The sequence below is a fragment of the Quercus suber genome, unplaced genomic scaffold (genome assembly GCF_002906115.3).
Source record: "Quercus suber isolate HL8 unplaced genomic scaffold, Cork oak 2.0 scaffold_169, whole genome shotgun sequence".
Taxonomy (NCBI): domain Eukaryota; kingdom Viridiplantae; phylum Streptophyta; class Magnoliopsida; order Fagales; family Fagaceae; genus Quercus; species Quercus suber.
In genome coordinates this window covers 1221979-1247157 of record NW_027069629.1, presented here as the reverse complement: position 1 = coordinate 1247157, position 25179 = coordinate 1221979, and the positions used below count along the sequence as shown (strand labels likewise).

Here is a 25179-nt window from a genome sequence, read left to right as displayed (position 1 = left end):
ACCATCTCGGGGAAAAGGTTCTATTTGTCACCTCGAATTTCCTTGACTGCAGGCCCAAATGGCTTCCTCCTACTTAGCAAGTCATTTTACTTATTACCATACTTTGGGCTAGGCCCATCCCTTAAATTAGTTTCTTGGGCTCTTGGACTGAGTTTACATTCATCCCCCCACAGAAGTGAAGACATTTAAACTCGATAAGGTACCAGTGTAATTAAAAAGTTTTTTATTTAATTTTCAATATTTTATTTAAAACCAAAGGTCAAGTTATAACCAATCTCTTAATTTTTTTTATTTTTTATTTTTGTCATTACTAAGCCTTGAAGTGTTTTCTCTAGGCGGACGATAGTTACCATTGATCCAAGGAAGGTCCAAACTTAGTCCTATTTCTCTTTCCTCTCTATTGGTGTTAAGGGGAAAAAATCTTATTCCACTTCAAATCATTTCCCATTTAATTACGATTTATGAATGAATTGTTTAAGTGCTCCAATACAATAATTCGTGTTCTCCAATCATCCCAGCATATTGTATATCAGTCCAATGTATCACCTCGGTATCCTATGTATTAGTGTCCAATAAAGCTCTTTTTCTAGCTTTTTTTTTTTCCTGTGGCACAAAAGTAGCTTTTCACAAGAAAAAAAATTATCAACCAACAATTTAATGCTCAACACACAAACTTCTTTCTCTATATTCAAGACATTCATTTTCCTTTCTTCCTTTTATTTCTCTCTATTAGGACTATAAATTTCATACAATATATATTTTTTAATCTTTCTTTTTGGATCATCCCGGCATCAAATAAGTCTAATGTTGGTGTTTTATAGTAGCTATTCAAATAGGATCATTAGCTTGCTAAGTTTAGTAGGACTTGTTTTATGGAATGATCTAAAAGCAAGGTGAACTTTGCAGTTTGCACAAAACTACCCCCCAAAAAAAAAAGTTAAAAAAACAAGGTGATCTGAGATAATTTTTTTATAATCAAAACAATGGTGCAAGGTTGATCAAAAGGTTAACTTAGGAAAAAAAAAGAAAAAAATAAAAAGAGGTTAATCACTAGCTTGCTCAGTGTTTCTCAACAATCAAAGTGGAAATTGTTCGAATAGTCTCCTCTTTTTTTCTTTTTTTTTTTCAGGGAGTGTGGTTGATCACTACTCACCCATGATTAGTCAAATGTTCTAAGCGTTTGTTTGGCTAAAAAAAAAATCTCTTTGTTTTAATTTAAATATAATTTATCAAAACTAGTTTTTTGGAAAATAAGTTAACTTTTATTAAAGGTAAAAGTTAACTGAAATAGTACAATAAAACCCATGAATAATAATAAAAATAAGCTGAATAATGAAATAATTTTTATTTTTCATTGGTATTCTAACGGAAGCTAAAAGCTAAAATAAAAAAAAAAAACAAAAAAAAAAACTATATCTTTTGTAGTATTATACTTAAGAGGAAAAAAAAAACTTTTTGTTTTGTTGCCAACAGACACTAAGGAATTGTGGATACGAATACTCACATATAGCCCCATAAAATTATTAAAAGAAAAAAAAAAAGTGATCAAAATGCCAAGCTTTGTATTAGAAGTTGCCATTTGTAAGCAATCAATTAATCAAATATTATTTTATCAAAAAAAAAAAATTAATCAAATATAGAACAGAACTTGCCATTTGAGAGCCCAACCCAACTCTACTACAATTGGGCTACATTAAAGCAAAATTTCATTCACCTTAGCCCAACCCAAGCTCGATTCCTAACGGCTAGTAAATGGTGGATCCAAGACTAACGTCGTTAATGATAACGCTCTCTAACTGTCAATCTTCGTCAAATATAATTTCAAATCCAAAATAAGGCCCTCTCTTTCTCTAACGGCTCTCTTCTCTGAAACCACTTTTTACTCTTTTCTTTCTCTCTTTCTTTCTTTCTTTCTTTCTTTCTTGGACTCACATTCTCTCTCATAAATCTCATTCTTCACCAAGAACCAGAAAATCCCAAAGAAACCAATCAGCGTTAACTCATCGTATGATGTCGAATCTATAATCTCACAACCAGGTACTCTTCTGGGTCTCCCTTCGTTTTTCTTGAAACTTGTTTGTTTGCTTAGGAACAGAAAAATGAAATCTTGGGATTTCACTTTCACCAATTACCTTTCTTTTGGTAACCAAAGACGGTGTATTGGTGGTTTCTTTAATTATATTATTCGCATTTGAAGTTTTGGGTGATTTTCTTTTGGCATTTTCTTGGCATGTGAAAGTCAGTCTTTGGATCATTTACTTTATACACGCATCAAGGATTTTTGCATAAATTTGTGTATTTTATATGTGGGTTTAGTTGATTTTTTGTGTTAGTCTCTGTTTGATTCGCTAGAAAATCCCAGGATTTCCATAGATTAATTTTCTTTATATTCTTTTTGTTCTCAAATTACTAATAACTCAACCAGGCCATAGATCATAGTTATCTGGTTCTTGATGATGCAAAAATGAAGAACCAAATTGTTTGTTTCATTCAAATTCTGCAAGTCGTGGATGTGAAATATTAAATATGAAATTCCATACTTTCTGCTAGTTATGAAATCTCCAAAATAAAAAGATTTGAACTTTATTTTCCTTCTTAATTATCGCAGATTAATTTAGAAATTTTTTGTGCCTTTTCTTTTTCTTGGAGTTTGTTTGTACCNGGGGGGGGGGATCCCTATGGAAGAAGGACGACTAACAAGCTCCTCAGACTGGGCCAAGGACAGCTTCTTTAGGATGGTTTCAGTTCGCCGGCGTTCAACGGTGGAAAACATTGCGATTGTCCATTGTTCGCTTGCTAGGGCCTAGTTCTTAAACCTGCTCTCTACAAATTCATTGTATTGGGCTAGCTGGGCTTGAGTCCACTTACTCAACAGTAGAAGTGCTCAAACCCAGTCCCTACAATTGGCGCCGTCTATCCCCCTCAATCTGTTTCTCCCCCTTTATATAGTTCTCCTCTAATGATCCCTTTCCTCCACTTGTTGATCACCCATGCCTCCTCCTGATAGCACGTCCCATCAGCCACTTTACCAAACCTGTTGTGAGTCGCAGTAACCGAGGAAGCGCTACCCAGGGGCTATTTCCTTATTAATGCAGCTAGAACGTTAGTTGTGGGTATTTAATGTGGAGGTGACAGTTCATCATGGACTGGCTCCTCCACCATACTTCCTCGGCTGTCGCGTTGTACTTGTTCTTTCTCCATGGACGCCTTGAAAGACTTCCTTTACTGGTCCTTTACTTCTTCATCCTATGGCCTCAATTTACCGAGGACAGGGTCGTCCCTGGCAAGTTTTCTGGTCAATTTGGACATTGCACTTCGTCCTAGAGCGTTTCCTCCTCCTTGGCATGGGCCTTGGGCCTGATACGAATGGGCCGGAGATACCAAATTCTTTGGCCCCATAATTATATACTTAATGTTATTTATTTCATTTTAAAAAATCTGTAAATATCAATTAAAAATTCAAGAATGCTATCACTACAGATTTTACACAATATTTACCACATTTTAAGTTTTTAACTACTCCCGTCCTGTGGCAAGTTATAACAAAAAAATGTATAAATATTATAGTACATACTCTTAAAAATACTTAAAATATTTATTACATACATCACATCATATTGGGCTAAGCTGAAAAAAGATCTAAATCTAAACGCTAAAATTTTTTGCTTTTATTTAAAAATTAGAACCATTTATCATTTCCAATGTAAGTCACGTGAGTAGCTTAGGAATTCAAAAAGAATACAAAAGAAAAGAAAGGGAAAGTAGAAACACAGCAGAATTCAACTAAAAGGGGGATTTACATGGGATGCAATACTTAAGGTATTATATCTAGTGCAATACTTAATTAATAATTGAGATTTAAAGTTAAAAAAAAAATTTTAATTCTAGTTATTAAATAAAATATATTAAAAAAAATTAAAAGGTTAAAATTAAAAAATTAAATTGCAATTAATAATTGAGATTTAAAGTTAAAAAAAAAATTTTAATTTCAGTTATTAAATAAAATATATTAAAAAAAATTAAAAGGTTAAAATTAAAAAATTAAAAAAATTGTGAAAAAAATAGAGTAATTGCACCAAGTGCAATATCCTTTTGCACCTAATGTGAATCCAAAAAAGAGAGTAAATTACAGAGTGATGGAGAAGAACAAAAGAAAGAGACGAAGAAAAGAAGAAAGAAGAAGCAGCAGCAGTAAGGGACGAAGGCATGACCACTGACCAGCGACTGTGTTGGCAACCTGCTGTCTCAACTTGGCGCAGTTCTGCTTCGTTGTCTTCTTCTTCTCTGGGTTTTTTTTTTCTTTTTTTCTTTTTTTTTTTTACAAATTCTTTTGTTCAATATCTGGAAAAAAAAAAAATGTAAAGTGCAACCGTGAGAACTGTAACTTGTCACCGCAACTTATAGCAAGATGGTGTGGTTTTCCATGGAACATAAGATAGAGGAAGTCGAGGGAATTAAACCACACCATTGTTCGGGAAAGTTACATAGCATCCTTGACGAGTAGTGGTTCCAAAGAATCTCACTATAAGTGAGATGAAGGTGAGATAAGAGGATAAGCAAAAATGTGCAAAACCAATGTAAGGTCTGATCAAGATTAGGATAGAATGAGACCGATTATAGGGGACCAACCTCCATGTAAGCGGAGTTTTATATATCCCCATGATACAAAATACCACCTCCGAACTAGAGAGAGCGGTTCGCCTTAGCTCTAAAATTATGCCAAAGAGCTCAACAAGTGTATACAAGAACTCTTGATAGAAAATAAAGATGTATATGCATATATGGAACATAAGGACATATATTGAATAAACCTCGAAAATCATGGTCCCCAAATTAAGCATGAACACAATAGAAGTAAAAAAAAAAAAAAAAAAAAAGAAATGAAAAATTTGCCTTATTGATCTCAATCAAACAGCTTATGTTAAACTAAAACAACGGAAGGTAGCAAGTGGGACTTATCATGATGTAGCATCTACTACCATTATGATTATTATTGCTTGCTGTTATAGCATTCCTTCTTATGTACCAGAGTTTTTTTTTTTTTACTTGAAGATAAAAGAAGCCAAGCGTTTGGCCATAGCCTTAGCATTCTCAGTCTCAATATTGAAGATATGGAAAACATGGTCTTCACCCTCCACTTCAAACAATTCTATTTCGCCTTTCCACCCACTCTTCCTCACCATATCAACATACCAAACACCTCTGTCCCTTATCAAATCCTTCCCAGCCACACACACAAGCAACCGATCACACCCAAGCCCAGCCAAGCTCGGTGCACCTAGCCCTTCTGGATTGATCATTGGATTGTCAACACCACCAGTTACTGAGGGATACACAAAGTTCCAAACTAAATTTGGCAAGCTCTTCTCGTGCACTTCCTTAGACTCTGAGCCAATTGGCTTAGAACTCCAAAAATAAGGATGGACAAGATAAGCACCTAAAACTTTAACACCACAAGGCAAGCTCTCAACCCCAGCTCTCATAGCTATATTATGTACTATATTGCCACCAGCACTATCACCCCCTATAAAAATTCTTTCAAAGTCACCGCTATTGGTTAACCATGGATCTTTATCGTTACCAGCTGATTGAGAGGCAACCCATTGAAGTGCAGCCCAGCAGTCTTCATAAGCAGCTGGAAGAGGGTGCTCTGGTGCAAGTCTGTACTCAACCGAGACAACGACTACATTGATTTGAGAGACTAAGTTGCCGAGGTAGCAGTGGTAGAGGCTTGAGAAGGCGGATTCAATGCAAAAGCCACCGCCATGGAAGTAGACCAAGATGGGGAACTTTTGGTTTTGGTTGTGAGAAGTGAGTTTTGGAAGATAAAGGCGAGCTGAGATGGAAGGGTCCCCTGAAATGGTTACGTCTTTGGATGAAACTCCAGTTTCTGGATCTTGATCAGGTGATGGTGGAACAATCGGTGTGCCTTCGAGGCGTTCCACTGAGCCGTCCTTGTAGACCCGGATCAAAGGAAGAAGCTCTATGGCTACTTCTTTGGTGGCGGAAGTCATTGCAGCCTTTGGTTGAGAAAGAGAGAAAATGGATGAATGGAAACTATTATTGCTTGCTTGCAAAGCTTTAATGGTTTAAAGTGGAGGAAAAGGAAGACATAGAAGACCTTTGTGACAAAACCTCAGAATTTGTTCTCATCTGCTTGCCGACAATTATACGAAAAGTTGATAGAGATAAAAAAAGGTAATAAAGAAAAGCAAGTGGGTCTGCATGACCACATCAGATTGTCTAGTGTCAGTGGAGTGGCTAGCATATCATTATTAGATGAATGATTAAAATATTAGTACATCATTTCATGACGTAGAATCAATTTAAATATTTGTTTGTAGGATAGAATTTGAGGTTTATGCACAGTAGTAACAAATTATTCAAGCGTCTTCAACAGCATAGGCAAACACAAAATCATCTCAATTTTAGAGAGTATGATTACAAAATGATTCTTCAACGGTCTCTCTAAGATGGAAAGAGTAGAGTCTAACCGCAAGATGATGCTCCAACATAAAATATTCTCTTTCCCATTTCCCTTTCAAAAGTAACTTCATCTTCAAGTGGAGTTGTAGAAAAGCCAATCAGAGATTTCATTGAAGTTGACTAAAGAGATATGCTTGTGAACCATGTGCGTGCTGCATGTGCAAAAGATTCAGCCTCTGCTAAAGTGTCTTGTCCCACACCCAATCCAAGCACATCTTCATATAGAGTACCACCGCGAAGCAATTCCTGAGACTATTCTATAGTCTGGATTCACAGAACGTTTTAACATTTGAGACAAGAACGTATTTTTTTCATCAAAAAAGAATGTATTTTTTAAGGCATTGGAAACTCACCAAAGAGAAATCTCTTGGCTCTCAATTTTACCCATTAATTGGATTTTCCGAAGCTATGAGTGGAAATGTAAGATCATAGAAGGAAAAAAATGTTTTAATGGTGGGACAAAGTGACAAACCATAAAGCAAAAGAAGCGATAGTTGAATTCTCACCTGTATTTCTTTTTTATATTTCACCTTTGTGTCATGCTAACCGAGTGGCGGCTGAACCATTTGGGGAAGAAAGAAATCAAGAAGCACAGAGATAGATGGAGAGTTAAGATGTCGGCCCAAATAAATAATAGCCCAATTCATGTAAATTTTCTTTTCTCTATTGGGCTTAACTAAGTAATCACCCACCATATAGATTCTTTAGTCTAATATCTTATCCAAACTAATTAACAATGAGCTTTGTAAGATAATATTATATTTTTAATTTGACAATGTGCAGTTAGACTTCTTAAAGCTCTCATAAAATTTTAATTTCTTCTTTTATGATGTGCACAGCAAATAATTAAATATTAAAATTTTTAATATTATGTTAAAATTGAAGGATGTTACAATTACTTTGTCAAGGTAAGTATGAATTTTAATTTCTTTTCTTATGATGCTGCAAGCCTGCAACAACATAGAAAGGGAGGATTTCTAGCGAATTTGTGTTGATTCCTAAAAATTATGATATTGTTATAAGCATTGTGAACTCGAAGTTGCTTATTGGAATTTAGGATAATCTTATTATGAGTTTTCTAATATTCACAAACAAAATTTCATCTAGGCTGACAGATCTATATATAAATTCTTCTATCACACACACTCTTGGTTGGATGTAAAGAGAGGAGATTAAAAAGGAGTGAGGGGAAGTAGGTGGGGTTTCCACTCACCCATGTTTGTATATTTTATTTTGGAAAAATTTTACTGCCAAACTATTTTGGAGGGAAATTCATCCAACCTACTACATGACAATTGATAAAACCATCCATGTATTTTATAACCCCTTTTTAAAAATATTTTTTTTAATTCTTTTTCTTATACCAACCAAAATACCTAAAAAATTCCTAGTATAGTCGATACAAGTTGGTATTATATCCATTACATTTCTGGGGGCATTAATAATGGTTTAGTAATTGGTACCGATATTATATTAGCTAAGTTGGTTTATGTGATTCAACAACAATACTTATGTTTGTGGTGTGAGTGCCACTGGAGGACATGGGGTTCACATGGGTCAATAACATTACTTATATACGTAGTATAAGGAAGATGGGTGTAACATGGGGTTTACATGGGTCAACAACACTCCTCACATATGGAGTACGAGGGAGTACAAAATGCGAAAATAAGAAATATGGAATTTTGACTTTTAAAATAGGAGATAGAGTTTAAACTTAAGATCATAGTTATCAATATAGTACGATACACGATACATATCATATCGTTTACAAAAGGTTCCGTGCTCAAAAAATCGTACGATAAATAGGTGTATATTATATGAATTGTATGATATCCTAAAATTGTATGTATTGTATGATACATTGACATGTGGGTTAAAATTGATTTTTTTTTTTGGTAGTTTAAAATTTATATTTTTTTGTTTTGTTTATATTTATGAATTTATTTGAGTCCAACTAGTTATTAGACTTATTTTTAACACAATTATTAGGTTACTTTGTTGAGCCCAATAAAATAATATGTCCATGAGTTTTTTTCTTTTTCTTTTTCTCCTAAAAATTTAGAACTACACACTTGACATTTCACTTTCATATTTGCAACTTTATTTTCTAACTATGAATAAATTATTATTTTTACTTTTGCTATTATTGTTATAAGTCTAACAATCAATAATGCCAAAAATAAATATAAAGAAAAAATTATTTAAAAAAAAAAAAAAAGAGATAGTAAATGCTAATGTTGATGTAAAAAAGTGTCAATGAAGAAATAATTTCAGAAGATGAACATGATAACATAGAATAAAATGGAGTTGATCAAGAAGATGAATATGATGAAAAAAAAATTATTATTATGGCTCAAATGCCTTGTATTATTACTTTTGAATTCAATCGATTTGAATGTGTATGTTATAAACAAATGTTAGTTTTGATTTATTAATTTATATATTTTTTAAATATTATTATATAAGTAATTTTGGGGGGGGGTGGGGGGGGGGGGGTGGGGGGGTTCTAAGAGAGGCACCCATGAAGGATAGGCCTAGAGAGATCTTGGGTCCAATTCACTGTCAGACTAGGCCCAACCCTACCGAGATACTCAACGTATCTAACGAATTGGAAAACCCGAGGAGTACACTCCAACCGAGGAGGCAAAGGGTGCCCCGTGGAAGACGAGGAGGAAGCCGCCATAGTCAAAAAAATAGAGAACTGAAGTCGGCCATAGTCCCAAATGCAGGCAAGAGGGAAAGGATACTTATAAGTAATGCAATTATCACCTCCGCATTAAATGCAGTGCAACAACTCAGCTTATCACTTAATGGTAAAATGACACCTAAACAGTGTCAATACAGCCTGTAATCTACTTTACCACTGCTAGCCATGCAAGGATAGGACAAGTATCTAGGAGAGGATTAGCAGTCCTCCAAGTAAAGGGCAAAGATGAAAATCAAATGGCTATAAAAGGGGAGAGATCCCACATGAACAAGGATGGGGAGAAAAAAAAAAAAGGAACAATACCTGATAGAACATAAGTTGTAGTTTTCTCTCAAGTGTGATAGCTTACTAAGTGATCCTCGACCAGCCCAAGGAGAAAGAACAATAAGAAAGTTGATCTTTTTCCACACACTTGTTGTTTATAAATTATGGATTCACCCTTTTTCTTCTATCCTTCAATTTGTTAAGTCAAGAAGCCCAAGTGTTGGCTTGTATACTCATCTCTATAAATAAATTGCATTGGACCCAAGATCCAGCCTTAGCCCATCGTTAGGGCAATTTGGTATTTTGGCTCATACAGTAATGATTAAATAAATCATTAGTTGAATTTATTTCAAATTTATAATGAATATACATTTTACATGTACTAGATTGTAACATGTGCTTACGCACAGGAACATTAAACAATGGTGATAAAAAAGACTAAAAAACAATAAATAAAAAAAATTAAATTGTTAAAGTTGCAAAATTCCTAAATTGACACAAACCCATCATTTATTCCAAATAAGAGAATCAAAACTAAATGGGAAATTTGCAAAGAGCTAGAGAGATATGAACCTTGGTGAGAATGATAAAAATAAAATAAATGAAAGAATGAAACAAACAAATCTAGAGACAATAATTGAACGTAAAGAACTATTTACTTGGAAAGAGAAGGAATGGACCTAAGGTAGAGAATGATGGCACAATGAACACAACATGCTTCTCTAAAACCTTTGAGTAATAACAAAGTTTCTTACTTTGATTTTTTACTCCAAAGTTTCATCAATAATTTCATGGTTTCCATTAAAGAGAGGGAATTCAAATAGTTTAGCTTTTATGACAATCCAATTTTTCCGTTGCAGCATTTATATAATTTTTAATATAAACCCTATAGGTTTTTCATTGCATTTGTGTAGTTTTTATATAAACTCTTCGGGTTTTGCTCTAATAACTTACTTGCCACAAAAATTAAAAAATTTAAATAGAACACGTGACGCAAAATTAAGAATCCAATTAAAATCTAATTAAATTTTTTCTAAGTTTTGGCTTTATATATATATATATATAATTTATATATATATATATAATTTTTTTATAAATTTTATTAGAAGTTTGTGTATCTTATAATACACGATATAAAAAATAAAAAATCAATTCACAATACGATTCACATTTTGACGACTATGTCCAAGACCACTTAGTAAGATACTATACCATAATAAACTATCATTCTTCCCAAAAACTTAAAATGTTAATAAATAAAGGTAAATTTTATCATTTAATTATTCTAATACTCAGGTAATGAATACCAATTGAACATACAAGACATCTTACAGCATAATTTTTAAAATCTCAATCATGTTTTAGCTATAAACTTCAAAAAGTTATATTTATAAATTTGCCAATAGAAGTAGTTACAAACACTTGAAGTGTTGTGAGTTTATTTTAATTTGATTAGTGCTTACAAATATATATATTATTAAAATCATTATTGCGTGCATAATATATATATATGGCACTAATCATTTTTTCTGTTAAGGAAAGTACATATAAATTACAAGAGAGAGAGCATAACTAAATAAAAAGTAGCAAAAAAAAGTGTAAAACGCAACATTATGATGACACACATACAAATACTATGAAAGTGAAAGCACAAATGTAACTTGACCACCTTCCATGCTAAATACAAGGCTTATTTTGCTCTAGTTTCCATACCATTACTCGTTTTTCCCAAAACCTTGATCACACTGAGAAACAGAATTGGGATTCGGTGGGATTGGAACGTTTGCAGTCCCTTCCAACATTAGTAGAACTTTCTTCATCGAAGGACGAAGTGCTGGGTCATGTAGAATGCACCAAAATGCCACTTTAACCATCCTCTCTAATTTTTTCATTTCGACCTCTTCGTCATTGACCAGTTTACCTAACTCACCACACTCAAAGCATCTGTAAGACCATTCTTCAAGGATAGCCTCTTCTTCAGAAAGATTATTATCCACACACCTTCGACAACTTATAATCTCCAATAGGACTATTCCAAAATTGTATACATCTACTTTAACTGTCACGGGACAATTTAGCCGATGCCACTCTGGTGCAACATATCCCCTTGTGCCTCTAATATCAGTGGTTGTTTTGCTTTGATCTGGCTTCAATAGCTTTGCCAATCCAAAATCAGATATTTTTGCACACTTATTTTCATCCATGAGTATGTTCTGAGGTTTTATATCACAATGAATTATTTTTTCTATACACTCTTCATGGAGATAAAGAATTCCTCTTGCAATGTTACAAGCAATTCCCATTCTTTCATCCCAAGAAGGTTTTTTTTCAGGCTTGAAGAGTACATCTGCAAGTGACCCATTGCACATGTACTCATACACCAAAAGCCTATTTGGTCCATCATGGCAATACCCTAGAAGACGGATTAAATTTTTATGATGTATTCTCCCAATAACTTTCATCTCAGTCTGAAACTCTCTTTCCCGATCAACCAACAATCTCTCTAGTTTTTTCACAGCCACAATCTTTTGGCCATTCTCTATTGTCCCTTTATAAACTATGCCAAATGATCCTCTACCAAGTTCATCCTTGAAACCATCAGTTATTTTTTCAAGTTCTATATAAGTAAATGATCGCGGACCAACATCCTCATCACTTAAGACAATGTTTCCCGTATTTAATATATTTTTATTTCCAAAAATACGGGATCTGTAAATAGCAATTCCAGAAATGGCCAACACAATAAATGCAAAAGCAACTAATGACACAATGATAATTTTTTTTGTCACATTTCCATCTGAAGAGGGTGTAGGTGTACGTACCTTGATGAAGGCTAAGGTTGCGTTTGAGTCAATATTAGGGATTTTGAAGTTCACAAATCTCAAAGGAAGCTTTTGTTTTCCGCATACCCTGTCATTGAATAGCGCAGCCTCACAGCTACAGTCCTGCAAACATGCATCATCGCAATCCTGTTTGGTTGACAATAATGACTGAGAATAAGTAACATTCTCCCATATGATATCAGGCACTTCTTCCATGGTGGTATTCATGCCTTTTTCATCGCAATTTTCTGTGGTGGAATTCCTTTCACAGCCTAAAGTCCTTTTGCTCTCATCAATAAATACAAAACCAGGAAGACATGTGCAATTTATATCATTACCAGCTGGGACACAAAATGCACTGACGCCACATAAACCCCTAGGAGTACATATGTTAACGTCTGTTTTATTTAAAGGTGACCATATAATTGACCAACCACCATTCTGTTCCTGCGGATTGTATGAGTATAGCCGCAAGAATCCATCATCCTCCATTCTCAGACGGTAGAGTACGGTACCGTTTGTAGAATTTCTTGCTGGAGATACGGTCAAATTGAAAATGCTGTTGGTCACGTAAAGAAAACCTTGATCGTCAAGGTTTAGATTCCCATTAGGTACACTACTATCTGTTGACCAATAGCCATATTCCAATGTTAAATTGGTTCCAACTGGGTATAGCGCGACATATCCATCTTGTTGCATAACGGCACGAAATCTACCCGTTGATTGGTTAGACTCAGACACACTGGACTTCAACACAACGAAGTCGTCAGCAAGTAGTCGCTGAGTTGGTAAAAGGGTATCTGTTGGATGTTGGAAACTCTCCCATATTGATTGGTTACTTGAATTATAGACAACAAAGTTGCCTGTATCAAGCATGGAAGCTGAACTTGCAGGATCAAAATTTGCCACGCTTGTCTCTGTGTCTTGCGCTGATTGCAGAACCAAACGCCCATCACTTGTGAAATTCAATGTGACTTGAGCAGAAACTGGAGGATTGTCTCGGTTGGCTGTCCAGACTACAGTCTTTTGAGGAATCCCAGCAAGAAAAACTCCTACAGCATAGCCATTGCCTTGCTTGAAGAATCCAAAGGCATATAGACCAGAAGGTGATAGCCATGAAGAGTTAGTGGTAGGTGTTAAAATAGAGCCTGGCTTCACAATAGATTGCCCTTGTTGAGCTTCTACTGTGAAAATGGATGAAAGGAGGAAAAAAAGGAAGATAGGAGTCATCATTGAAGAATGGAATAGTTCCGTGTGTTTGCCTGGTTGAACTAAGAAGATATCCAGCTTGGGAGAATGTGCAGAATAGCTGTGCAAAGCCTTTGTATATAGTTAGTTAGGCAACGTTTGAAACTATAAGGGAAACTAGACATCTCGAGTTTTAGAAACTCGAGATTCATATGCATAAATCTCGAGTTTTAGAAACTCGAGTTCCATGCAAAAAAAAATTTTAGCTTTATCGCTCCTATAGTGGCGTTTTTAAGTCCTATAGTGACGTTTTAAAGCCCTATAGCGGCGTTTTCCTGCAAAATTTTTTTCATAAGCATTCAGTACAGGTTCAGGGAGGCCTATAGTGGCGTTTTTAAGTCCTATAGTGACGTTTTAAAGCCCTATAGCGACGTTTTTCTGCTAAATTTTTTTATAACTCCATTTTGAAGGCCTATAGTGACGTTTTTAAGTCCCTATAGCGGCGTTTTTCGGAACTCGAGTCTTTAAAACTCGATTTTTACTTGAATTTTTTTCCTTGGCGTTTTTAAGTCCTATAGTGACGTTTTAAAGCCCTATAGCGACGTTTTTCTGCTAAATTTTTTTATAACTCCATTTTGAAGGCCTATAGTGACGTTTTTAAGTCCCTATAGCGGCGTTTTTCGGAACTCGAGTCTTTAAAACTCGATTTTTACTTGAATTTTTTTCCACCTCAAAGCTATCCGCTTACAAAGCGAGACTTAAAAACTCGAGTTTTATCATAGAACTCGAGTTTTAGACACTCGAGACGTTACTTTTCAACATTGTTTTGAAACGTGACAAGTATCTAAATTTTTTTATATTTATGGTTAAATGGAAATAAAATTCTATCCAGCTTTGTATATATGGTCAATAAAACGTGCACGTGACAAAGCAATAAAACATTTTTTTTTTTTTTTGGGTCAATACAACACAAAAGAGTCAACATTACGCCAATTACTTTCGTTCTAGACAACAAAAATAAAAAACAGGTATACCAAATTTGGGGATAAGAAGCCAAGTCAATACTGTCAATAAATTTTTAAAAAAATACAAATAAAAAGTATGCCAATTTCTGTCTCGGGGTCGGGGATTAGAAGACAAGTCAATGCTAACAAAAAATAAATAAAAATAGGTGAATTTCTTCTCAGACTCAGACAAGTCAATACAAACAAGAAAACAAAAAATAAAATAAAGAGTACGCATATATCTTCCTAGGGATTAGAAGACAAGTCACTACTGACTAAGAGCATTGATCTCAAAAATTCAAGGCCCTATTTAGGATATTTTAGTAATATATTTTTAGTTTTTAAACAATATTATATATATTTTTATACATTTTTTTTATTAATATGTATTTTAAAAAAATACAAACAACATTATTTAAACTCCTCTACCAAACTAGCTCCAAAAAATTTAGTATTTAGCATCTTAAAAATTTATTTTATTTATTTTAACAACTTTTTTTACAATATACCTAATAAAATCTCAAAAAATTTAGTATTTAACATCTTAAAAATCTACTTTATTTATTTTTGTAGGGACTCAATTTGGATTGACCCTGAGTGATGGGTTTTCAGCCCAATAAGCCCAAACAATAAATTTATAGAGAGTGGGTTGAAGGCTTAGGTGCTGGCCGTCGATCACCATGCATGAACTTTCCTTATAAAAAACTAAGTTTCTTTACAAATGGGGGGGATGCTCCTCAGCCACAGGCCGAGGAGACCTTTTTGTTCTCTCCTTTTTTCTCCCCCCCCCCCTCTTTTACTTTACTAGCTTTTCTTTTATAGTTTTCATCTTCCTATCTCCTTCTTCCATCTGTTGATCATCTATTTGCTTTTCTTTTGGCCGTCCGTCCCATCAGAGGCCTTATCGGTACTCAAGTGGTTCACTCTGATCAACGTTATCCTGCCAAGGGGTTACCTTCCCATTAATGCGGTCAGGGGGTTAGTTGAGTGCATTAAATGCGAGAGTGACAGTTTACTTTGGGGTTAGTCTCTCCCCAAAATCACCTTTATCAGGCCGAGGATAAGGTGGTCCTCGGCGTGGATTGGGAAAATAGACTTTCCCCCACTTTAGTCCAGAATAGCTTGTGCTCCTCGGCATGGGCCTTGGGTTTGCTATATGATGGGCCGAGGCTATCAGGCCCATGGGCCCCACAATTTTAATAGCTCACTATATAATACACTTAACATCAAAGGTTTTATATTTTTTACCACTTCATTAATTAAAGATGGTGAGAGAGAGAAGAAAAGATAGTGAGAAAGAGTTTGGTGAGAAGAAAAGAGAAATAGTGAGAGAGAGAAAAGATATTTTAATTAAAGTAGTATTAAAATATTATTATATTTATAAGATTTGAGCTACAGTGGACAGCTATAGATAGCTGTCCACTGTAGCTCAGATGCTAAAATTTTTAACACTAACACCTTTGTTGTAGTGTGCTTTTTTAGAATAAGATGCTAAAAAATAACATTTTTAGCTTTTGAGAGCTTTAATGGGAATGCTCTAATATATCTTTTCAAAATTTCCCCTAATAGTATTAATAAAACCATATTTGATCTTTAAAATTACTTGCCCCCCCCCCCCCCAATATTTTGAGAAAAAATTCAAAAAAGATTATTCCCTTTCAAAATTCCATTTGGTCTGTTTCAAATTTTAAAATTTGATTGGGAAAAATCTAAAAAAAGAAATAATATGCACATTCCTTGGCGACAAAGCCTCTCCAAATTCCATATATATTAAAAAAATAAATAAACCTAAATGCTTAGGACTCTATTCAATGTATTAGGATTCCTCCAAATACGAGAAAAAAAAAATCCTTATAGTTATAGCTAATAGTTGTTGTTTACTCAAAAACAAAAACTGAAAATAAATTTTATATAACAAAAAACAAAAAATAAATCCTCCATACAGTGCCGTTGATGCTTGGCTTAAAACCCCGATTCATTGTGTGAACCTTATGTTATCGTCTTAGCTCTAGTCGAATGGAAACCCACAGAGATGGTTGGCAACTCTAGCCTCAGCCTTACTCTAGCGGTATCTTTCTTTCTTTCTCCTTCTCTCTCTCTCTCTCTATGACTGTGTTGCTAGTGGTATGTTTAGGGCTCATTTGGTAAAGGAGTTTGAATAATGTTGTTTGTAATTTTTTGAAATACGTATAGGTGAAAAAGTATGTGAAATGTGTTTAATGTTGTTTAGATCTAGCGCTATTATCTAAGTTTACTGACTTCTGGTGTTAAGTTTTAACTTTTGTAGTTTCTAGATTTCTTTTATTATTATTAAAAGCAGTAAGTGGGTTACAACTAGTTTGCACTAAGCTTTTCTTTCCACTGACTTGTATTTTGGTTAGGTTTAACACATTTGACCTTTTTAATTTTCTACTAGTGATGGCAGCATGTGCAAGGCACGTACTTGATCTATTAAAGGATTATATTCTACCAAAATCACTTAGTGCTAAATATATGCAAATCACACAATTATATATTGTAATTCTTTATAGTTCCCTAAAGCCATCTAAGATTCACCAAAATGCAAAACATTTTATGTAGGTCTTGACATTACATGATTGAACCATTAGTTACCAATCAAACTTATACTTCTACACTTAAATTTTACAATTTTTATCTAAAACTACTAATGAATAAACAAGTGAAAACATTAAACAACAAAAAAAATTAAATACAAATCTTCCAAAACTAATGTCATTGCCCACAATCAAGGCATGTCCCACAAAGTTCTCAAACCTATGACTAACCAACAAAGCAAGAAAGCAAGCTACAATTGAAAACACAAAACACAAAACCCAAGTCCTTCTCTCAAACCACCAAACACTTGACCTTTGGCCAATGTCCTTATCACAACGCAACCAAACCATTCCAAAATTCAACTCTTCTATATCATCATAACCTTCTCATTCTTCTATAGGTGAGTTAGCACAATCAACTTTCAAGTCAGGATGAAAAAAAAAAGAAAGAAAGAATATATACATATATATATATATATATATCTCTATATATCTCTATATATAACATGACTATGTAAGGAATTAAAACATATCGGTAGAAAGAAAGTAATAATCCACATTTTCTTATCTCACATAAGGGTTTGGGTTTTATTGTCAATGCAGTTTGTATTAGGTATGAAATGGGTAGTCTTAACATTACCGAAAATGTTGCATACTTTGACTAGATAAAATGTTTTGTGACTAACATAGTACACTTGACTCTAACAAATTCACAATGACTATAATTGATATAATCCTATACTATGGTGGGCTGCTTAACAAAGCCAATGCAAACAAGGGATTGTCATTTAAAGGGCTAGGTATAAAGTGCTATTATACTCAAATTGATCATAGGTTAAAGACCCTTGATGGTTTGAAGATGATAGTTATAAAAGAATTATATGTGAATCCTACTATGCACAACATACAAATTACTTATCGTTCTCCACATGAAGTCCTCAAGCACCGACTTAATTACAAACAAGTATATGATGATAGAAGCAAACAAACATGTAAAGATCATGTTTGACAAAATGGAGAGAATAACCCAAATAAGTGCTATTGAGTTGTACATAAAGTTGGAGCCACGTGCAGAAGTTGGTGTCGAGGAAATCCAACAAACAACCACAAGTTTACAGGTTACAATTCCAGATACTTAATATGAGTATTTTACACATGTAAAAGATGATGATGATGATGATGACGACAATGACAAAGACTATGTTGATGAGACTGCCATTAATTGTAAAGATTTTGTCGATAGAGATGAGTATGAAGAGAGGATTGAACAGGGCGACTTTGAGAGAGACTTTAATGACCATGAAATTGAACCTATGTTCGTGACAATGAGATATTTGACTATGGTGAAACTACCGCAAACAATATTATTAGTGTCCAAAGCATTACGAACACAATCCCTGCCTATGCACCTTCTACCTTGTCATTCTCTACAAATACTTGGACAAATATGGTTGATCCTTCAAATATTGAAATACCATTTGTGTCTACTTGGAAAGAGTGGATGAATTTTAGCAAAAGGTTGACTTTTGCCAATAAAGTGGAGGTGAAGCGTGTATTAACAATTTATGCCCTTAAGGAAACAAACATTTTGTGACCAATAGGTCGACAAAGGTGAAACATTGTGCGAAATGCATGGATGAGTCATGCAACTGGTATGTCACAGCATTCATGAAGCCCAAACTCCACAGATTATGGATGGTCACCGTGTATGAGGGTCCTTACACATGTATACCAATTGGGTTGCAAAAAGATGATAGAATGATCGATTCTGATTTTATTACATCAGACATCCTTAAGAAGTTAGGCGAGGATCACACTACCCTAATTAAGCATCTCAGATCTATCATGGAGTCAAAATATGATGGTTATAAGCCTTCTTACTATAAGGTATGGGATGCGAAACAAAAGGTGATATTGGGAAGATATTTAGGAATTGGAAAGAGTCTTATCAAAGGTTGCAAAAGTTGCTATTGGCATATGTTGATCAAGATCAGGATACCCGGGTGTTCTATCATACCATACCCACTAATGAAGATGACACTAGATTTTTGCATTATGTGTTTTGGTCTTTCACTCCATGCATTGATGGATTCAAACATTGCAAGCTAGTTATCAGTATTGATAGAACCCATTTGTATGGTAAATATCAAGGAAAGTTATTGATCGCAATGGCAACCAATACTAACAACAAAGTATTCCTTCTCGCTTGCCTTGCATAACTCTCTGTACAACCATGCAAGGCAAGCACTTCCCCAACTGTACCGATGTGGGTTACGAAGGTCTAGTAATAACTATACCCACATTAGATGCACCCTATCGCCAAACTTGTCCATGAAGATTGTGTCCCCCAATAGCACTAGAATGTAGCACCGTGCATACTTATGCATTGATCCTCTTCAACAATAGTCGGCAATGGAACTACAACTTGCTCCAAAAGCCGTTTAATGAGAAACTCTGGCCTTGCAGCACCGCCATATTATCCAAAGGAACAGTAAAGCCAAGGAAGTCCTGGCACACATCCCTCTAAGTGAAGGCAAGGCTTCAGACAATAGCCTCGCCATCAACACGAAGTCTGAAAAGAACCTCCACATCCTGCAACGTGATGGTCACCTCACCATGCAGCAAGTGGAAGGTGTGAGTCTCGGGCCGCCATCGCTCCACTAAGGCCGTTATCAGCGCATAATCAATCTTTCTACCTGAGGTCCTCAAGATTCCCTACTAACCAACTCCCTTAATTATGTCAACCGCATGGTCGTCAACCATTGGCTCAAGATTGTTAAACTCCTCATTACGACTGCGGCAGGTAAGTGCCCCCAAATCCTGCACACAATAGAACCATGGATTAATATAAAATTTACATAAAGTTATACTATGGAAAGTTATACGACATAATGTTATACATAATATATTTTTGTTCAAACACACTCATATATATATATATATATATTTATTTATTTATTTATTTATTTGGGTTGAACTCAGATATATGTTTACACATCATTTAAAGCTGACTTACCTACCATTTGCTGGAATGGCAACACAAATTTCATAACAATTCAAACAATTTTTATAACACAAGCAATCTGGTTTGAGTACAACTTGCCGAACTCAATCCGGATTCAAGAAGTTAAAAGGTGTGTCCACATTCTATGAATGAAATGGGGTAACATATGAAGGATAGAATTCATAACATAGTAACTGGTTTTAATCAAATTTTTACCTGCCCATTCCAAATAGCATCTGACTGATGTTGGGCTTATAGAGGCAACACAGAATCATCAATGGGTCCAGGCCAAGCAACCTCAATCTCGTTAGCATTCGCAGCAGCCATACTGCACAAGAATGATAAGCAGTGAGTTTGATAAGTAAGGATAAGTGTGTTATTCATTATCCCATCATTACTCAATGATGCTAGTTTCCCAGTTTGTTTTGAAACGTGACAACTAACGAAATTTTTAGAGATTTGAGGGTAATTGAAAAAAAAAATCCCAATTCTAACTTGTATTTCTGTTTTGTATTTCACCTCTCTATCATGCTGGCCGAATGGCATCTGAAGTCTAAACAATTTGAGGGGTAGAAAGAAATTTATGTAAATTTTTGGCACAACAAAATAATAGCCCAATTCATGTAAATTTTCTTTTATCAATTAGGCTAACTAACTAATCACCCACCATATGGATTCTTTTGTTATTATAATCTTCTCCATTTAGATTCTTTTCTCAAATGTCTTGTCAATTAACAAAGGGCTTCATAAGATAATATTACATTTTTTTTTATGACAATGTGCACTTAAACTTCTTAAAGCTATTGCTAGGATTTAAATATCTAGGTTTTTGTTAACAAGCACGTAAACAAAAACTTGTTTTGTTATAGTCTTTAGAGTCAATAGGAATGTCAAGACAAGTGCTCAAGGTTTTGGTTTTTAGTGTGCAAGAACATAAATTCGATTCATTTCGACTGATCAAGAATGTACATTTTCAACCGAACGAAATTAACCTTGACCAATAGAAAAACATTTTCACTAAAAGAGATTGTCAACCCACCTACCCATCAAGTGATTAAGGTTTGAGATCTATTCACTTAGAATATAAAGAAAACCTTAAGACACGTTTTCTTAGGACTTTGGAGCTGCTTTTTTAGATCTAAAAAGTTATACTCCTTCTCCTTTCAAAGTCACTACTGAAAATCAATCTACATACAATTTAAATCAGTCGATCTAATGTTGCTACAAACCAATCATCAAGAGAGTGTTGAATCTAAACCTTCAAGTGTGATCTTGTAGCAGCAAATTGGAAGTTTATGTTAGAGCAAACCTTCAAAGGTAGTGTAGGAGTCATAGATTGGAGGTTCACGTTTGGAACACATCCATATCGTAAACTTCTGTGGATCTCAAAGCTCAATTTGTTCATCTTGGAATATGTAAAAGTTTTCCTTTATAAATTTAAGGCAATTTTTTAGAGCTTTTAATTTCTTTGTCATCACTAGCTTGTCCCTACATTTCTTGGAGACTTCAATTCATTCCTTTGTATATATAGAAAGTGACAAGAGGAGCCATAAGCCCATAAAGGTAAATTACCAAGCTACTGGCATTAAGTATGATGGCCCTTGATTGAAGTCCAAGACCGCCATTAATGGGAAGACAGCAAGAAGCAAGCCAACACCAACTTAACAAACTTAATACCCAAAAAAATTGAAGAACTTTAGTTAATTTAGTCAAGAATTCTAGACAATGAACCATTACAAACACTGAAAATGTCTGTTTAATAATGTTGTTCTAGTAATATTATTTATATTTTTTAGAAATACATGTAGATGAAAAAATATATAAAAATACATATAATGTTGTTTAAAAATTAAAAACTATTGTTTAAGTTGTGGTACCAAACACCGTCTTCAAAGTCCCTTATAATTAAGTTCTGACAAGGTCTTCGTTCATGTAAATGCAATCAGCAGATTCGTACATTGCAAATTTATCAGTATTAAACCAAATTTCTGATGTTCACATCGTCACATGCATCTTTCTAACTTAACTTTCACGCTCAAAACATAGACATCAAGGCAATACTTTTTCCTCTCTTTTTTTCTCTCTTTTTAACAAGTGAGGAATGATTCCCTTGAGTACGTACGGAGTGGAACAGTGCCACAAAATCATAAAAATCTTGGCTACACAAATCAAAATTATTAGTCCATATTAAAAAATCCATATGGAGTATACACAACGGAATAAATTGATCATACCTTATTGTTCAAGCATTAATTTTGACAAGAAAAACAATATCTTGATATTTACTTTAGAGATAGTTTAACTTAAAGTAAATGAAAAATTCTAGGACCAAAACCAATTTTATATTCACTTTCATAATTATTTGATGTGGCTGACATTCAGTATAGATTGGTTTTATGTAAAAATGAAAAATAGTTAATCACAAATACCAGTAAAAATGAGTGTAAAATTGGTTGTAATCTTAAAATAACTCTAAATAAATAAATAATAATTTGATGTACAAGGCTTGAGTTGATTAATAAAACTCAGAAAAAGTTGTAATGAAGCTAAACTAAGGTGAACCTGGTTCAAGCTATGAGTGGAAAGGGAAGAAAAAAGTAGTTGAACTTCTTCAATCTCTCAAAAAATTTTAATTTTTTTTAAATTTGTATGTGCACAGCCAATAAATGTGATAATTTTGATTATCACGTTAAAATTGAAGGATCTTACAATTGATTTTGTCAAGGTAAGTATTAATTTTAATTTATTTCTTACAATGCTGCAGCTAGCGTAACCACATATATAAAGTGAAGATTTCAAGTGAATTTGTATTTGATGCCTAGAAATTTAGATATTGTTGTTGTTAACTCAAAGTTGCTTGTTGGAAATTAAGATCATCTTATTGTAAATTTATTCATAATTCTAAGACTTAGTTAACGGATACCAATCCAACATACAAGACATCTCACAACAGAATTTATAAAAAAAAAAAAAAAATTCAATTATGTTTTATTATAAACTTCAAAACTAACTATATTTATAAGATGGCCAATAGAAGTAGTCATAAACACTTCAAGTGTTGTGAGTTTATTTTATTTTTCTTAGTGCTTACAAATATTTATAAATTAAAAAAAAAAATTTATTGCTTGCATAACATATGGCACTAACCATTTTTTCGGTTAGGGAAAGTACAGATATATAAATTACAAGAGGGAACACAAGTAAACAAAAAGTAACCCAAAAAAAAGTGGAAGCAAAGTCAACACCGTACTAACTACGTTTGACATATATATAGAGTATAGACCTAAATTTGATACCCAAAGAAGTAAGAACTGAAGCATTTTCATTATAATGAGTCAAGAATGCCAGAAGGAACACACCTGTAAGCCTGTAACACGTATTAGACCCTTATGGACCGCCATGTACTAGTCATGACAAAATGAATGGCCATGCATGAACCATTACAGATGCTGAAGCTTGGTGTCTTGACTCTTCAAAGTCTCTTTCGAGTTCTGACAAGGTCTTCGTTCATGTATATTCAATGAGCGGAACTTTGACAAGGTCCATGCATGATGCATCTTTCTAACTTAACTTTCACGTTCAAAACTTAGACACCAAGGCAGTACTATTGCATGATGCGTCTTTCTAACTTAACTTTCACGCTTAAAACTTTGACACCAAGGCAGTACCTTTTTCCCCCTTTTTTTTTTTTTTAAGCGCGCTAAATCACTGTAATTACAGCACCTTGTTTTCGTGAGTGACTTTCTTTTTCCCAAGTTTTGAATAGTAACTACAGCGCCAACTGATACTGTAGCTCAGTTTTTTTTTTTCATTAAACAATTTGTGTTTTTTTTTTTCTTTTTAAATATTTATGTAAGCTGGTATATATATTGTTATACTGATACAACAAATTTCACAATTATTGACGTGTTAATTTCTTACAAGTTGAAATAAAATAATAAAATATGAGACTATGACTAATCACAACTAAAAACAAATATTTTGAGAAAATGTTGCAACACTTATTGTGTAGTCCTTTTTGGTTTATTCAACTGGCACTGTAACTGCCTAAAGGTTTTTTTTTTTTTTTTTTTTTTAGTAATCGGTTTGTGTTTTTTTTTTCTTTTAAATATTTATGTAAGTTTATTATGATTTAGTGATATTGTTCTGTCCTCAAGGATCATCCCTCACTTGTTAAATACTAGTCAGGGCAGCACGTGCAAGGCACGGGCTAGCCATGGGAAAAAAAAGTAGTGATTAGGATCAATTTTAGATTTTATTTGTATCACAAATAAAGATATAAATCATTTGATTTTTAAAATACATAGAGATTTACATTAATCAAAAGAGACATTAATTTTAAGAATTTTGATAATTATGTCATAAAAAGTTAATCTCATTCGTATAAGACTGTGACAGATCCCAGTCCAATATTTTATTATTTTATTTTGACCTATAACTTACACTTCAATAGTTGTGAATATATTGTAATAACAACAAAATGTCACGACATTTTAGTTGTGCTAGATCTCGGTATAATATTTTATTATTTTATTTTTACCCATAAGGAATTGGCACATGCGTCATAACATTTTCATAATATCTCTATGTATACATTGTACTTAATTACTGTAGGGTCGGTTTTTGTCGCCTAAGCCCAAAAGAGATGGGTTAAAGGCCCAACGAACCCAGAACAATGAATTTGTAGAGAGTGGGTTGAAGGTTTAGGTGCTGACCGGCGTTTACCAGGTGTGAACCCCTTTTTCTTTTATTGAAAAAAAAATACTTAGAACAGTTTACAACTGGGGGATACTCCTCGGCCCATGGCCGAACATGCATTCCCCTTTTCTTCTTTTCCTCCCCCTTACACTTTGTTTGTATCCTTTATATATTACTCTCATCCTCCTTCTGTTGATCGTTCATTGGCCTCTCCTCTGGCTGCCTGTCCCATCAGCGGTCGTATCCATGCTCAAGTGGCTCACCCTGATCGATGCAGCCCTGCCCGGGGGTTGCATCCCCATTAATGCGGCCAGAAGGGTTAGGTGAACGTATTAAGTGTTGAGGTGACAACTTACTCTGGGTTTGTTCCCCTTCCCCTACAATTATCCTTAGTATGCCGAGGACGAGGGGATCCTCGGCGTGGGTCCAAAGAAGAGTTTTCTCCCCA

At 34.2% G+C, this 25179-nt stretch overlaps 2 protein-coding genes across 2 annotated transcripts; both read right to left on the bottom strand.

Moving 5' to 3' along the window:
- Window positions 1–4780: 4780 nt before the first annotated feature.
- Window positions 4781–6177, bottom strand: LOC112033476 (2-hydroxyisoflavanone dehydratase). Its single transcript, XM_024066242.2, has one exon. The coding sequence runs from the start codon at window positions 6012–6014 to the stop codon at window positions 5043–5045; it is 972 nt and encodes a 323-aa protein (XP_023922010.1). The 5' UTR covers window positions 6015–6177; the 3' UTR covers window positions 4781–5042.
- Window positions 6178–10958: 4781 nt separating this feature from the next.
- LOC112033492 (G-type lectin S-receptor-like serine/threonine-protein kinase LECRK1) lies at window positions 10959–13555 on the bottom strand. The gene has a single exon (XM_024066267.2). It carries the CDS (start codon window positions 13513–13515, stop codon window positions 11176–11178), a length of 2340 nt encoding a protein of 779 aa, XP_023922035.1. The 5' UTR covers window positions 13516–13555; the 3' UTR covers window positions 10959–11175.
- Window positions 13556–25179: the final 11624 nt, after the last annotated feature.